We start from the raw sequence: 17245 nt of genomic DNA, 5'->3' as shown, positions 1-17245 counted from the left end.
TATCCCAATTTCCTTTATATTTATATTATATCTAATCAAGATTATGTGTATTATTAGACTTCACTCTAGATTAGTATCCTTACCCTTACCCTTACCCTTACCCTTACTCCGGCGTACATGCACACACCTACTGAAAAATAGAGCGTTTTCTCATTACCTACTCTATGAGGTGAATCAAGAGGAATTTGACCATATTTTATTAGAACAGAGTAATTTCATAATGCTCTTGAAATTTTAACTTACCAAAAACCTTCAAGAATGAATCATTGTATCATATTCCAAACATAGGCCACTATTTCCAATTGAATCAAATAAATTACAGGGACAAAATCTTTGGAAAAATTGAATATGAATGTGACAGTGCCGGGTATTTCAACATATATCGCTCCAGAATCGATGTGATTGTCCAGTTATATGTTCACTTTCTTTCTACTCCATTAATTTAGATAGCAGCAGAGGCAAGCAGTGTGCACTGTACAGCACATATATTGTTGCATCTTATTTCACTAATCAATACTTAAATATTGAATCATTAGAGAGTAGTGCTGCTAATCTACATCAAATTATGTCATTAATCCCAATATACAAGAGGTGATCATCGATCATGGCCTCGATAAAGAAGATAAATGCATATTAAGCAATGAAGTCACAGTTAATGAGTCGATGAAGATACTAATACATTTAACAGTGTTACAGATAATAATCTGATTGCTGGTTGAAAACAAATTTCACTAGTATATATCGAGTTCTAGATACACATACAAAATTGACTATTATAGGAAAAATACCAAAACCTAATATGCTTTCATGTATAAGTATACAAAAATATTTTCTCGTGTATTTGGTTTCTTCAGGGTATGAATCATCTTTCACAATGTATACATCGTTACCCTTCGTTCTCAAAAAAAAAAAAAAATGTATACATCGTTACCCTACGAGTCAGTCCTAGTTAATCAGCTGCAAAATGGCAACAGCTCCCACAGCAGCAGAATCACAAGGTGCAGCAAGAATTTGTGAGCTCATGCGCGGGCATTTGACCTTTTCACTAGACCTATACAATGATCTCAAGCACTCTGCCTGCGACACAGTTCCTATACATATAGGGAGTAGCTCTTAATTACACAGAATGTCATCTTTTTGAACCCGAATTCCTAATCTCAGTATCATTGTCATCATCATAATCATCATCATCAACATATGTCGTGCTATCTACAGTAGGACGTTTCAATCTCTGGAATATTTCATCCAGAGACTCAGAAGAAGAATTATGGGAGAGAAGTTTTGGTTCTTGGGATTGTTTTAGAGGAAGAAATTTCTTTGCCTCAAGGTTTGTCTTGAAATTGTTAAAACCCATTTTCATTGACTGCCATGTGGAAGACATGCTGGAAGATGTGCGTCTTAGGTCATTCGCTGAACTGGAAGTCTCAGAATTCAACAACGAGACCTTTGCGGCAGCTATAGTATTCTCTGCAGGTTTTGAGTTGGATGTTTGCTTGTTCTGCTCTCTCATTACAGCATACTTGTGGCCAATCACTTCCCTGTTCCCAATAGATTGCCGAGCTTCAGATTTTGATGTTTTCCCCAGAATGCCTTTAATATCATTCATGGATGAAGATCCTTTCATCTCAACAGCAGGATCGCCCTAAAATAAGTATGCATTAACTATTAAGTTATCGGCAACATAATCATATTCCCAAATGCATAGAAAGACTTGATAACCAAAAGATTATTTCATGGTATGATCCCATAAAAATCAGTACATAACAAGTATTCCTTCAAAATTTAGTTTTTTTTTTAAAAAAAAATAATTTAAAAATACCTTCGACTTTATGCCAGTCTCAACATCCACGTTGACACCATTGAAGTTTCTTGCCAATGGTATAACCTGCTCACCAACTTTGTGTCCTTGTTCAAGCCAAGAACGTTCTGCACATCAGCAAGAAAGTTATAGCATTGATGAATGAACAGAAGGGGAGGAATCAAGAAGGGAGGAGTGTGCTTTCATTTTTAACCAAATCTTTTCAATAGTGAGATCTAAATATCCCCCCCCCCCCCCCAAAACCGTATTCAAATAAGGGGAAATAAATCTCTCACAACCTACGTACCTACCCTTCCTTCCAAATCCCTCATCCAAATACACTATTATCCTAAAATAATGAAAGTATCACCAATCTAGTAGGCTAATAGACTTTGAACAATTAGCTCTTGCACAATTGGATATGAGTAGCCACTAGGACAAACAAGATCTAAGGCACGGAGTTGTGCTGTTTTACCTTTCTGCAAGATGATCATTCCTGATGGATCAAAGCCATCCAAGTCTTCAGCTTCACTTTGAAACCTAAGTCTTTTCCAACTTCCAAAAAAATTCATCACCCGATCAAAAAAGTTACTAGCAACCAGGATTGTATAGACAACCATAATAAGAGGGTAAATTTTGTTGAATCTCCTCCCAAAAAAGGGGACAGCATCATCAATGTTGCCCATTCGCTGTTATAAAAGTTTGAAAGGAGTAGAATAGTTAGTCAATTGGATACTGCCAAAAAGCAACATTGATGAGTAAAGCACCCCATACAAGGGTTATACATTGGCTAAAAACTCAGGCTTGACAATCAATAAACAAATGGCAGGTCAGAAAATGGCTTCATGTGCAAAAATATCCAGCATGATTAATAATCCATTGATCCATTCTGATATTTCATGCGGAAATAATACTGGCATAACTACGAAGGCAAGATTGGAGATAGGAAGCACCATCTCTAAAAACTATCAGAAAATACAAGTAAAAAAGAATTAAGATGCAGTGAAGTACCCAATACGGCAATACCCTATAACGTACTTGTGTGGGGGGTGGGGTGGGGGTATGGCTGCCAATTGAAGTACTCATGCTTCATATTTTCGTAACTAATTATAACATAAATTTCATCACAGATGTTTGGCAACTCTTAACACACCTAAACCTTTTTTTTTTTTTTTTCTTTTTTGGTTGGGGAAAGGGAGATCCTATACAAAAAAAACCATATCATAACATCATGGGAAAAAGACAGAAACATTATTTTCTTAGTCTGCCAACTTCAAAGGCACACCCAATGTACATGTGCATTCCCACATTTGATCAAATGTAGCTGGCCCAAATAATTCTAAAGTCCTATTGCAATGCTCCAAACGGTAGATGGGACTCCAAGGCAATAACCCTCTTAAGGTTGAAAACTGGGCACTCACACATTGGACCAATTGTAGCCGGCCCAATATTTCCAGAATCCTATTGCAATAGTCTGAAAGGTAAATGGGACTCCCCAACTCCCCCCCCCCCCCCCCCTCTTCTTTCTCCCCCTCTGTATGTCCAATTGTCCACTATATCATCAACTTTTCCATGCAGCCATGTTGAACTCACTAATAATAAACGTCAGAACCTAATGCTATTTTATTAATTGAGAGTTACCTTTTCAAATATAGTTTTAGCATTCCCATCAAGGCGGATAAGATTCAGAAAATTGTAAGAGACTGGTGGGGCATAACGAGCAACCATCCTGTGAAAAGAAAATACAGAATTACTAGCTTTTCTTGAAGGTGCACTTTTTAATTTTTACATAAAATATTTAGGGGCCGTTTGGTTGGGGGTATTCAGGAAAGGGAATGGGAATCAATCACCCCGATTCCCTTTGTTGTTGTTTGTTAAACACTTTCTTTCATTCCCTTTACCCCCTTCATTCCCCCAAATCCCTCTAACTTCATTCCCCACCCCCCCCCCCCCTAGGTATTTCCATTCCATTCCCTACCCACCTTCACACCACCACATCACCACCTTCACACCTACGAACACCACCGGAAACCAGCCCACCTTACCACCGCCGACACCACCCCGACCACCGCCGCCCCTCCCCCGACCACCGCTGCCCCTCCCCCGACCCTCGCCGCCCTCCCCTCCCCCGCAAAACATCCCTCAGCCCCCGCAAAACCCGTCCCTATCCCCGTAAAACCGCCGCCCAGCCCTCCCACCACCCTCTCCGACCCTCGCCGACCCTTCCCCGACTCTCGCCGCCTGTCCCCTTCCCCGTAAAAGCATTCCTTCGCCACTTCCTAAACCCCCTCGTCGATCTAGGGTTTTTTCGATTAGGGTTTTTTCGATTCGGGTTTTTTGCGGGGCTGTGATGGCCGGAGAAGGGAGGCGAAGGGTGAGGGAGGTGTGGCGACTGGTTTGGTGGTGGTTCGGTGGTGGTTTGGTGGTGGGAACGATGGAGAATGGATTTTACTGGTGGTTGGTGGTGGTGGTGTGGTGGTGGGACTGGTGGGTCTCATTCCCTTTGTTTTTAAAACAAACAACACCCCAAATTTTAGGTATTTTCATTCCATTCCTTCTCTTTCCCTTTGTTCATTCCATTCCGATTACCCTCTGCAAACCAAACGGCCCCTTAAACTACTGCAGCCACATCTCAAATTTTGAAGCCTATTTTCATACTAGAGAAATCGAATGACTTACGAGCAAATCATAAGCAGGTTGACAGAGCTTGTTTGCCTTGGCGTCAGTGAGTAAAACATCAGCATTCCAATTTTGAGCAATGAATAATATGTACATATGCACATGTACATCAGAGGAATAAATGCAAAAACCTGCCAGCAAGGAAAGGGTTATGATCAAATGCACGTAATAGATAATCTCACATTAAATCCAGAGGCGGATTTTGTATGGGTTCAGTGGGTTCAACTGAACGCATACTGGATCCGAAAAAATCTGGTAAGTTTTTCTAATATAAAGAGATAATTACAAAACAATACGCTTAAGTTTTATAATGCATTCAGCAGCCCAGCGGTAGAAGTGCTTCCTATTGTTTTTATAGGTCGTGGGTTCGATCATGCATGCCCACATTTCCCAGCATGTTTTTACGCATTTTGTTCAAAGTTTTTACTTACCTGCTGGTTGCTGCCCCAACCCCAATTGGCCCAATACTGAACCTAACCTTTCAGAATTTCCCAACAAATTTTTACTCTCTTTAACTCACCTCATCCTATGAGCTCTCTGTATTATGTTGGATTTAGTCATATTTATTGAAAGTTTGCTTCTAGATTTTTATTAACATGTTCAACTTACAAATGATCAAGTGTACTTTGTATTTGTTTTCAAAAAAAAAAAGTGTACTTTGTATTTTGGATCATGCTAACAACTTATTTCATTATATGTTTATAATGACTTCGGAAGGCGTAATTTTTTTAACATACGCATACCCGAATTATTGTATGTATTTAATGACTCCGAACCCATAAGAAAGATTTTCTAGATCCGCCACTGATTAAATCCCCCACCCCACCATAGCTCACAATAACAATTATTTCATCAATTAATCATTTCATCATGTATCAACAGATAAATCATACACAGAATTTCTAACCAATCAAACAATAACAAAAATTTTAATAGAAAACATTCTATAACTAGTATCTCCGCCCCTTTTCTCCACAGGTTAGCACATAATGAAGAAAATGCAAGTCAAAATAAGCACACGGCATTAGTTATACAGCAAGATGATCAAGAAACATCAACAGGTTATATGGAGTAGCATTCCTACTTCAGAATTATGAAAGCCCAGCAACCTACATATGGCCCCAATAAGAGAATTTCCATCATTAATTTTTTTGCCCCCAAAAGGGTGCAACTTAGAAGCTGATGATCTGATTCTGGATACTAAAAGCATCTCAAAGTTATTTTTTTATTTTTTATTTTTTTTATCACCTTCGCAATCACACTCGTCAATCAGAAAATTTTCTAGGCGTAAAATGGCACGTGGCACAACAAAGATAATGATGAAGAAAGAAGAAATAACGAGAATTGAAATAATCTAGCAGTACAATCTTTCTGAGTACCTGCACAAATAACTCCCGTCTTCCCACAGATTTGATGAGAATTGAGAAAAGAGACAGATCAACATTGGGAAGTAGCGTTGCTTCAGCCAAAAGAATTGCCACTGACATGCAACCAAGTACGATAGCCAAAAGTTTCTGTAATTGCTTCCTCAAGATACAGCGCCATAATAGCTCTGGAAAGAACAACCATCTCTGTTAGCCTGATATTGCTTTTACCAAAACCCACTAGGAGAAGAAAAATATAATATCTCTGTTGCTCCACTACAAACGAACATCATAAATGAGATCTTAAGGAAACACAATTTTTGTACAAAAATATGTTTCACATCTGAAGCAATAGAAAAACATTAGATTATCAACCAAGCTTCTCACAAGAAATTTTAGTTCACAATTTGCTACATACAGCTATTCAAATGTGAAAAGCTTTGGAAGTTCTAGTATTACCAATAGTATCTAAGAAGGAGCCAATTCTGCCAGGACGACTGCCTCTCAGGCTTGAAATAAATTTCCTGCAAGTACAATTCCAGTGGCTATAAAAAAACTACCTTTACCAAAAATATAAAATAAATGCATGTGAAAACTTTAACATATGATATGAATTTCAAGAATATCAATAACAAATTGATGCATGGCTATGTAGCGTGGCAAATCAAGATAAGCAATCAACAAATACCACTATGGAGAGGAGAGTAGTATTCTTTTAACTTCTGACCTTTACATTAGGTACAGTTCCAACATTCAGTCCCAGAAAAAAATGGAAAAGAAAAGGAAAAGAGCCACAAAAAAATGAGATACATTTATCCAACATGAGCTAAACATTTGGCAGTAAGCATATATGCAACCCAGCCTAGTCTTAAACCAATGCACAAGAACAAATTGGGCTTTCACCTCCCCACTAGCTTTTCCTCAACCACATCATCAGCCTAGATAAAAGCCAAAATTCTCAACTTTGAGGTCCAACAAATGGTAACTTTTCCATCACCGCCCAACAAAACTAATACAGTCATACAGATGATATTCTCGGCAATGAACAGTTGAACACCCCTTGTTCATCATATCCTTTCCTTAAAAAATCCACATCTTCATCTAAAGAATGCCTATGCTGAATTCCTCTTTATGACTTCAAAATCAAGAGAAGTAACTCCAAATCCAAAGGAAAACTCCTCCATCCCACCTGGGAAAATTAAATATTAGGCATTTCCCAATGTGGTTCAGGGGGAGCACCTTGAGAAAAACATGTCAGCACCTCATAACAAGTCAGTAGTACAATGGGAGTGTTTGGCAAAGTAAAGACAAAGGGAATAAAGAATAGATTCAACTTTACTACCCCATCCGTTCCTAAAAATTCGACTCACTTTCCGATCAAATAATTTGCAGCAAAAGCATGTCAAATATTAAATCCTATAAGTGAAAAGAGAAGTGATGACATACCATCCAGTAGCATGGCGTCGTTCATAGTTTTTGATGGTGTCTTCCAACTCAAGGGCCTCCAAGACATATGTCATATATTCACTAAAAAGAAAATAAATAATTAACACAAGGAAAAAATAAACTTCCAAATGAAAGAATTTACAACCATCATTTACAGCCTTAACAATTATAAACACAAACCAGGAGGTAAACCCAGCAAAGCTTACACGTTCATGTTTAAACTTTTAGATGTGATTATACAATAAGTTTAAATACTGGCTCAATACCAAAGAGACTATGGTTGAGCTTTGATCATTGCCTTGCTTTGACTGAAACAACTTATAGACAAAATTTCACTAACTTAGTACTCATCAGTCATCACATAGCTGTGCACATAAAAAATTAAATTCAACTGAAAACTATGAAAGTTAACATAAAGGTTTATGTGATCCTTAAATTTACTAAAATTGAATAATTTAGAATCAAGAATATAGATGGCTGCAGTAAAGCTGGAATGAGATAAATTTTGACTTAACCTAAATTTGTCAAGCTAAGCATGATGCCAGCATGCTCAAGCCACACATACCTCTACTGTATTTTGGAAAGGGAGCATTGACATGACCCCTAAAGAAGGGCATGAACAAAAAGAACATCCATGATTACTATGGGTTACTAAGTAATTGGATGTTAATTAGATCGACAATAGTTTTACTGTCCAGCGACATAAACTCATTTTTAGGATGTCAAGATATAAACAACTGATTTAAACATCACCAGTATTATGATGTGTGCTACTGAAAGTATAAGAGCTAAGATTACGATTATAATGTATCTCCAATGGATCCTTTGGCAAGTTAAAAAAACTAAAACGATATTTCACTAAATGGTATCACTGTCCATGCTAGATGTACTTGTCACATTAAAATTTGTGAGTGAGGGACAGACAAAAGAGCATAGTGAAAAAAAAGAGAGTATGGTGAATATTCTAGTACTCTTGAGAGTTATTCCATAAAAAGAAGTTCTGCTCCATCAGATCCTTTTTCTTCTTCCCAGTTTGACTTTAGTCTCACAAATGAATTCCAAATGGGAAGAACAAAAAGGATTGGAAGGAGAAGTAAGTTTTAAATTATGTTCAACATCTGTAGATCATGTAAAAGAATATGAATGAGCATATCCAAGCTACCTCTTCAATAAGCCTACAATTTTTATTAGCAATTCAAAAATCACAATAAACTCATTTGCTCGTTAAATATGTAGCAGATTAATTATCATCCCCTGAAGCTTACTAAGAAGTTTAATATAAGGAGGACAAGCATAATTCAAGTGCAGTTCTTAAATATTTTTGCAAGTCGCTTAGAAATAAGTGATAATCCCATCAGCATGAAGCTAGAAAAGAATTTGCAGTGTGGCAGTGCCACATGTGTCTGTGCGTACCAAATAGCATGTGTGATTCAATTTTTCATGTTACTTGAAGTACCCAAGGTAGATCCTCAGCTCTCCAACAAGGGTATGGACACTTTGACACTTCATATTGGACCACATGTTATATTTTATGTTATATACTTCCTCCATTCTTTTATTATTGCACCACTTGCCTTTTTAGGAAGTTTCACAAATATTGCACCATTTCCTCTTTAGGAAAAAAATTATTTGTGTTCACACTACAAATACCCAACATACCCTTGCCTTTTCACACTTACTTTTTAGTTTATCAATATGTCACATGGGCAAGTTTGTATTTTTACCTTTCTCTCTCTTACTTTTTTCCACTACCAAAATATTTGTACCCAACCCCTATGGTACAATAATAAAAAAAACGGAGGAAGTATTAACAAAATATTGAGACTGCCAGCAATAGGACATGTAATCATATCATAAAATAAGTTCCTGGGTCAAGAGTAACATAACAAAGAAGTGACACAATGCAAATCACAGCATTTTTCGAAAAATATGTCACAAAGCAATAGCATCTAATTACACCAGTAAACTGAACAAATAAAATCTACATATTTTACATATTGGCAGTTTGGCATACATAGACTGCTTTTATTCTCAGACCAATTTACCTTTTGTACCGATAATACTCCTCTTGTGCTACTCTAAGTTGACGCCTAAGCTGAGCCATTGATTTATCATCTGCATCATAATCCATGTCATTTTCACCCAATCTCCCTCCTTGTGGCTTGAAGGATGGATCTTCCTTGAACTAACATAAGTGATAATTACTTAATTAGATTTAAGAGCTAAACAAAGAAAGAATTCATTTTCTAGCATACAATCAAGAAAGAAGAGTTGTCATACCATTTCGGTCAACATCTTATCAATTACATCCATGTAAGGCCGTAAAGGATCACGCTTCGACATTTGGTTAGAGGTCGCTTGAGCAACCTAACAGAGAATAGAATAAATAAGGGAGCAGCAAAGATCGAAAGAAAACACTTAACAACATTCATAAACTATGAGGAATTACAGTATATGAGTATATCTGTATATCCAAAGCAATAGATACACATTGCATCAATGAAAGCAAATAAAAAAAACCAATTTCAAAAAAGAAAAAAAAAAAAAAACAAACAAACCACTAAAGGAAAACCAACTCCAAAAACTTGCACTAGAAGACTATGTATGACCCAAGATAATATTACGGTAAAAGCCATAAAGCTGACACTGCATTCCTCTTATTCAATTAATTAAACTACTAAGTAGGGGTCTTCCCAAATTGATCTCCTATGACAACAACAGGCAACAGCCATATCAAAGCCACAGCCTTATCCCCAAAGGTTGCATGAACCGGGAGTCCATGTGGTCATCCACAACAATCATCCTCAATTTGCTTCTATCTAAATGCTACATCAACTTGTATTCTTGTAAACCTATTTTCTTCATGGCCTTCCCTACAGATGCCATCACCCCAACCTTCAACCTTCCTTAAGGGTGCAACTTTTGGTCAATGTCTCTCATTTCCATCAAAACTGATAACCTCTAATCTTTAATAGCCGCAACCCCAACTTTTATCCAAACATTTTCATTCCTGATTCTATCCCTTAACCTGTTCCCGCACATCTATCTCAACATAAACACTTTTAATTTACTTGTCTTTTTAAGGTGATCGTTTATGACACGGGCAAACATATTGATTTATTTTCGGGGAACTTATATTTTCTCTCTCCTTTCATTCCCCTCTCCATCACCACCCCCCAAGCTCTTTCCCACTAGATCCAAGTACCGCCACAAGTTCCCTGCTGCCCTGATCCCATATCCAAAGCAATCATCAGATCACCACTACTCCCTCCACCACTAACAAAAAATACTCCATTAAAATCCGAATCTTCACCCACCAAACCAGCAGACCTCTCCAATATTTACATACATGAATCAGTTGCCTATTTCTCCCACCAATTATTAGTCATCTCTCTCCCTCAATCATCAACTTACTCAATTGAGATAAAGTTAGTCACAATTTGATGCTTCCGTCATGAAATTATTCTTACTCCTTTTGTAATCTTTTCTTTCACCCTATTAAGTATATCAAGACTGTAAAGGTGATTGATTTATTACCTTTGTGATAATAATCTTAGGTGGTGGGATTTTTGTCAGGTTAGGTGCATAAGAAATTGTCTTCAAGATATTGGTAATTTCTCAAAAAGTAAGTTTACTTATCTTTGTAATTTCTCTTCAAAGCATATCAACACAGCATCTGGAATTTCCCAATTCAATGTTGAGCTCCATAAAACTTAATATAAAAAACCATCTAGGCATTGTTCATTTTCCACCATTAATTGAATTCATCTGGTCATCTGGATAAGTAGGGAAAAGGGTGGAGAAACGATGGTGGCACTAGAGTTTGGTCTTGGACCTCTTGGTGGACTTTTGGCTGTTTCAGAGGGTTGGCCTTAACGAAATAAAGGAAGGAGTAGGTATCAGGTCTGGTGGCTGGAGACGGTGACAGGAAAATAAGAGGGGTGGCTGGGGTGAAGTGGTTGGTGCAGGAGGGTTGAGTGGAGAAAAGGGTAGAATTTAACTAATTACAAATATCAAAGAACCAATGACAATATCCCAAGCCACTTTCACCTACTAAAGAGTAAACATGTTACTTAAAGTGAGCTGATTTATGAAGAAACAACCCATGTTAAGAGTCATGGGAACTATGTTACTCGGACTCTTTCATTTACCTCACGTGTCCGTGTCGACACGACACACCAACACCGACACTTGGACACTTCATTTTCAACTTAAGACAACTTTTTTCAAGAAAATGGGCGAGTCCGATACTTAGACACCCGTGTCTAATTTGACACTTCATCCGAGTCCAAGTAACATAGCATGGACACTCCCAATTTATCAATAGATGGGACCACTATAAGGAAAAGGGGCATAGTTGGGACTATAGGAGTCATTTTATTTCCCACTACTCCCTTCGTCACTAAATAAAAGCCCTAATTCTCCCAAAATTCATGTCCCTAAATAAAAGCCCAATTTTCCTTAAGGTTGGATTCATTTTTTACTAGCTTATTTCTATCAAAACCCATCTAACTCCACTGTACTTTCTCAATTTCCCTAAACACAATAAATTGTTCCCAATTTCCCACTACTTTTATAATTTTATTTATAATTGAACTTTAATCAACAATTCTCCAATACAATGTCTCTCCAACAAACATCGTGCCCCGGCGAAATAGGTTTTATTTAAGGACCCCGAAAACCATCTTGAAACTCTTGCTGAGACCAAATCACCAAAAGGTCTCCCTTCACCTTTTGGGATGAGTTGCTCATAACATGACATAAAACAAGTGTACTTAGTTTTTTGCCCTTCCTAGGAGTTTTAAGATTCAATATAATGATGACAACATATAATATTTTATCAAACAGCAACAAAATTTCCTACAGCATCAGATTCTAAGGTCATCGTGAGCAATACCTACACTAAAAATCTAAAATCCACCAAACTTTTAAAGCAAGGATTCAGCTTGAGTGAGTAACACAAAATTTTGATGTCAAAGCATAAAAAGGAACTAAGGAAGAGCAACTCTTTATTGTAATTTCATATAGTGTGACAAAACTGCTATATGAACTCTTCGTACCTTCAAAGGCCATGTCAAGTACTTGATTATACTACGATGACTCAGCAAAAACATTAACATTTTTCATTTGAATAATAAAATATACCAAAAAGTTATTGGAAAAGGGTAAAGTCTGACACTTGAACACATAAACATATTTAAGGTGCCAGTTCTATATGACACAGTAGAAGCTTACCACAATTGCATTTGAGAAATTCTGATGAGCCTCATCCAGTTTCGAAGCCATTTTTGCAATCTTATGGGACAATAGTTTCTGCCGAAATGTCCAATCTGCATTCTTCCAGAGGCTTCGGGGAATTTCACTTAAACCAAAACCGAGTAAAAAGGCTCCGGTAACAAGTCCGAATGTGTTTGAACAAGCCATTGCAAAACCAAGAACACCTCCTTTCCTGGTTCAACCCCACATAAAAAGGGTGTCAAGCAAAAGATACAATATTTCCATGCAGGTCTTTGACAACCTTTTAAGAACGGAAGTAAATATAAAAGAAAAAGGTAGCAACTGACAGCTTTCTGCGCATAGTGAAAAGGAGTATCAGTCCAAGAAGACCAATAGATCCAACAATAAGATAAAAGACAAGGTTCACATGTACACTTGTTTTTAATCTTTCCGTCAATGTGAAGTCTCCAGCATCTTCATAACCCTGGATAAGGGGCACCACAGCCCTGCTTAGCAAAATCACATAATCCAAACATATAAGCTATCTGAATCACTGAGTTCTTAAAATTTATTAACACATGCGTTGCATCATTTCTGCATCAGCAATAAGAAAATACCCAATAATGACAGTAATACATTTGGTCTAGAATCATACCAAGTTAACAAAAATGTGCTCCAATATGACCAGCTCCACAAGAATGAAATGACCCCATTGTAGTGACCATTAACTGTCTGCAGGAACAATATCAACAACTTAGAGTAAGTCCTATATGAAGCTATTTTCCTATTCCACTCTTAAAAAGCCTGTAGCATATTCAACACTTGAAACAAAGCCTGAAGGAAACAGAAATAGCATATTTTCAAAGAATTCTTGCAAAAAAAAAAAAAAAAAGAAACTGAAAAGAAATCGCTGCATGATACCGAGGACGAGAACACAGATGTTAAAGAAAGTTGTTAAGAACTTATAGCTTCATATCCTGTCATTCTGTACAGCACATGAAAAGAAACCATGGGCCTTTTTTGCTTACCCTAAGTCCCTAACATATCTACATTGTCAACAAATAACTCAAAAAATACATTATTTCACCACACTTCTTAAGCCTGTAAAAGGATACATTATCCGCATAGCAATATAAATAAGTGACTCAGAGGCAGATAATTCAAATTTACAACTGACTTTGTAGAAAGAGCAAATCAGCACCCTTCTCCACCAATTTAAATTAAAACAAGCCAGTAACTTATCCTTTTCTATTACACACACCAAAAAACTTACTCCGTAAATGCTAGCATTTGGATATCCTTTAGGAACATGAAATAGGCAATATTTATCTTCCTCTTGGACGTGCACATACATCCTTTAAACAACAAAATTGCCGTGTTCAGAAATGAACGGGAGTCTAGTGACTTCAGTCAATAATGTGCACGTTACTGGACTGGCAGTCCAATAAACCTTCCAAGTGCACTTTAGCAATGGATGACAACTACACATTTATCTCATCTCCAGCTTCCTAACCTAAAGTTCATTACAAAAATCCAATCAAAAGCATCTCCTTTCCATGATCACTTCCCAAGCACGAGCAGTCGAGCACAAACTTAATAACCAGAAAAATCGAAACCGAATTGAAACACACACATTAAATTAACCTCATATCCCAAATAAATAAGCTGGTATTATCCTCCAAGAGATATATCCAGTGCAATTTAAATCAAACATCACTAAAAACATTAATATCCAAAACACAAAATACCCATAAAAGCTCAAATACACCAAATGCAATCCATGCAAACCTAAATCAGATCCCAATTTATGATCACCTCACCAAAAAAAAAATAAGGCTTCGATCACAAAATCCAAAATTAAACCCTAATTAAACATCCAAGTAATCAAAATCCAGAAATTCAACCAAATTAAACAATCAATCAACCAAAATACAACCCAAAAAACAAAACTAAATCAAAAAAGGAGAGAGAAAATACCGTCCAAATGTCGGCAGGGACAAGAATGATAATAGAAAGAGAACAAAACCAAGCATAACCAACAGTAAGGAAGACATATCGAGGAACATGAGGTCCAGCAAAGTATTTTAGGGTTATCACAACCATCCCCAATGTCATCGGCAACGATATCAGGTAAAACACCCACATCTTCCTCTTCTTCTTCTTCTACCTTCCAATTACCTAATTTTCCCTCTTTTTTCTCGTAATTCGATAAATTAGGGTTTTAAGATGAGATTGTGAAGTTGAAGCTTGAAGAACACAACAATGGCGGTTTTTTGTTTAATTTGATCGACAAATTTTGCAGGAAAATGTTGAAAAAATTGTTTTCCTGCAACAAGACGACTTTGCGTCCTTTTTTTTTTTTTTAATTAATTTTGTTTTGCTTAAAGGAGATTAATTTGTTGGGTCTAGTCAGCAGTTTAAAGTGGACCCACTAAAGTTACACGACGTAGTTTGGTGCGTTTCAATGATGTGGGCTTGTTTAGTGGACCTAGTCTTCTTCTACCTTGTAATACGACTTACGAGTACCATATTTATATTTATATATTCTAGATTAATGGAGCGTGATCTTCGGAGTAACTTGTAGATCTAACTTCATCCAACAAATTTAATTTAGTTTTATTACTCGTAGAAAGTGACTTGAACACAATCTTAATACGAAGTACTAGGTATGGACTACGGAGTGTTTAAATTATGTTAAATCAGGTACTTGGCTATAATGTACATGATCCTCATTCTAGATACATACAGTTGGTTGGGATTAAATTTATGAGCCATGACCTAACAAATTGTATCCGTAATCATTTTTAAAAATCAAAGTTTGGTTAAATGGAAATTGTTGTCATAGTTGAATTCAATGCTTAGATAGTTAGATAATGTTGTCAAAGTCGAATTCATTATTGATATAAGTACTACGAAGTATGGAGTTTTAAGTTGAGAGAAAAATAATAATTTATGTCATAAAAAATGAAGTGGTTTATAAATCATGTATTCCTAAGATGCAATTTAAGTTCTTAGTTTGTGGACTGTGTTATAAAGCCCATGATGTGGTTTGTAAAGGACGTCAAGTTTTGATTATTATTAGCCCATATAACAATAAGCCATTGCAAATTTGCAATGACCCAAACGCATGGAATAAGGCATTTTTTTTTTCATGCATATTTTTTTATTATCAGTTGTTTATAATTGATAATAAAAAAATATGCATGAAGCAAATCTAACAATTCAAGATCTCATGTATTTATGTTTTTTTCGTCTAATAAAAATCACAAAAGTAAATCAAAGTTACATATGTAAATACTAAATAGTGTCAAACTTAAAAATGTCAAGTAATACTAAGAAATGAGGAAGTACATCTAGTATGACAAAGTTAAAGGATAGCTAAAGTTGGACTCCAACCTAGGGCCTCGAGTAAGGGGGTGTCTAGTTTTATACAAACGAGCGTAAGAAAAACATTTTTTAATTTTTTTAACACATTTTTTATCATACATTAACGGCCTCAAAAAACTCATCCTAATGAGCCAAATGCGAGAAATCTTTTGAACTTCACAAACAGAAATATGTAATCTCGTCATGACAATTAACAACTCACATAGAACTCAATACACAAACCCTAACCAATAAAAAAAATAAAGGTTTTTCTGAGATATGCCCCTAAGTTAGTCGAGTTTCTAAGGTGTACTCATGCTTTTTCAAATTTCTAAGTTGTGCCCCTCAACTCACTACCATTAATGAATGGTACCCTCCTTGGGACTTCCACGTCACCTAAAGTTAACTATAAATTTAATAAAAAGATGATAAAAGGTAAGGAAATGATACGAGAAAGGAATCTTAACCACAACAACCCTAATACGAAAACTGAAGCCACGAAATCACACTCTTAATTAGCTTTTAAATAACTAATAAGGGTACATTTTAGTATTGATAAGAAGTTGAAGGGCACGGCTTAGAAACTTGGAAAATCATTGGTCCAACTACCTGGCCTTAGGGGTATAGCTTAGGAAAACCCAAAAAATAATAACAATTATAATAATAATAACTAAAATCAGCATAGAAATTCAGCAACATTCACGTTACATCCAATTTGCATGAAGGTGTTGGTTAATTTCTAAAACTCCCAATATTTATAAACCCATCATAAACAAAGAACTTAGACCAATTAATCAACTTATTATAAAGTCATTATATGATCATGTATATTCCTTTTCGTCCTCAAATTATTATCATCTTAGATTTCATGGAAATTTGTTTGGAAAACCTCATTAAAATAGTGTGTTATACGTGCTTTGGATTGCAATTATACTTGATTAAATTGGCTCGTAAACGTCTTCGGTTGCTAATCCTCGAGGCTGAATTGGAGAGCATTGATCCCAATTATATCCTCCCACATGATGTACATAGATTGTGAATCTTTTTTTTTTTTTCTAACAAATGTCTTGTACGTTGTATCATGTTAGAAATTCATTCCTACATCTTGGTAAAATTGTGAGTATCAATTAAGTACCTATATTTTCTTGTAGTCTATGATTGTGATATAAAACTAAATTAATTGTTTGATATGTTATCTTGTCTATGTATCTTTTATTTTAATTTTAATTAGATGATATTTTTTTGAGTATTATTGGAGGTTAAGTAAAATTTTGGAGTATCGCTGAATGATGTTAGAGTCTGGGGTCAAGAGTTTGGATGTGTATTCTTTTTATTCTTTTTATTACTTGAAGATGTAATTCTTTGTATAAAACGG

The 17245-nt window shown here is 36.1% G+C and overlaps 1 protein-coding gene across 1 annotated transcript; it reads right to left on the bottom strand.

The window, feature by feature from the left end:
- Positions 1-785: 785 nt before the first annotated feature.
- On the bottom strand, positions 786-14824 carry LOC145601331 (uncharacterized). The gene is made up of 14 exons (XM_081657331.1): positions 14482-14824; positions 13160-13236; positions 12852-13010; positions 12523-12736; positions 9568-9654; positions 9333-9472; positions 7288-7368; positions 6301-6365; positions 5857-6029; positions 4478-4608; positions 3440-3527; positions 2274-2487; positions 1820-1926; positions 786-1642 (listed from the first exon to the last, which is right to left on the bottom strand). Exons 1-14 carry the CDS (start codon positions 14647-14649, stop codon positions 1130-1132), a joined length of 2217 nt encoding a protein of 738 aa, XP_081513457.1. The 5' UTR covers positions 14650-14824; the 3' UTR covers positions 786-1129.
- Positions 14825-17245: the final 2421 nt, after the last annotated feature.

The sequence above is a fragment of the Chenopodium album genome, chromosome 21, assembly GCF_948465745.1.
Source record: "Chenopodium album chromosome 21, dcCheAlbu1.1, whole genome shotgun sequence".
Taxonomy (NCBI): Eukaryota; Viridiplantae; Streptophyta; class Magnoliopsida; order Caryophyllales; family Amaranthaceae; genus Chenopodium; species Chenopodium album.
Note: the sequence above shows the minus strand (reverse complement) of the source record. Positions and strands in the feature narration are given on the sequence as shown.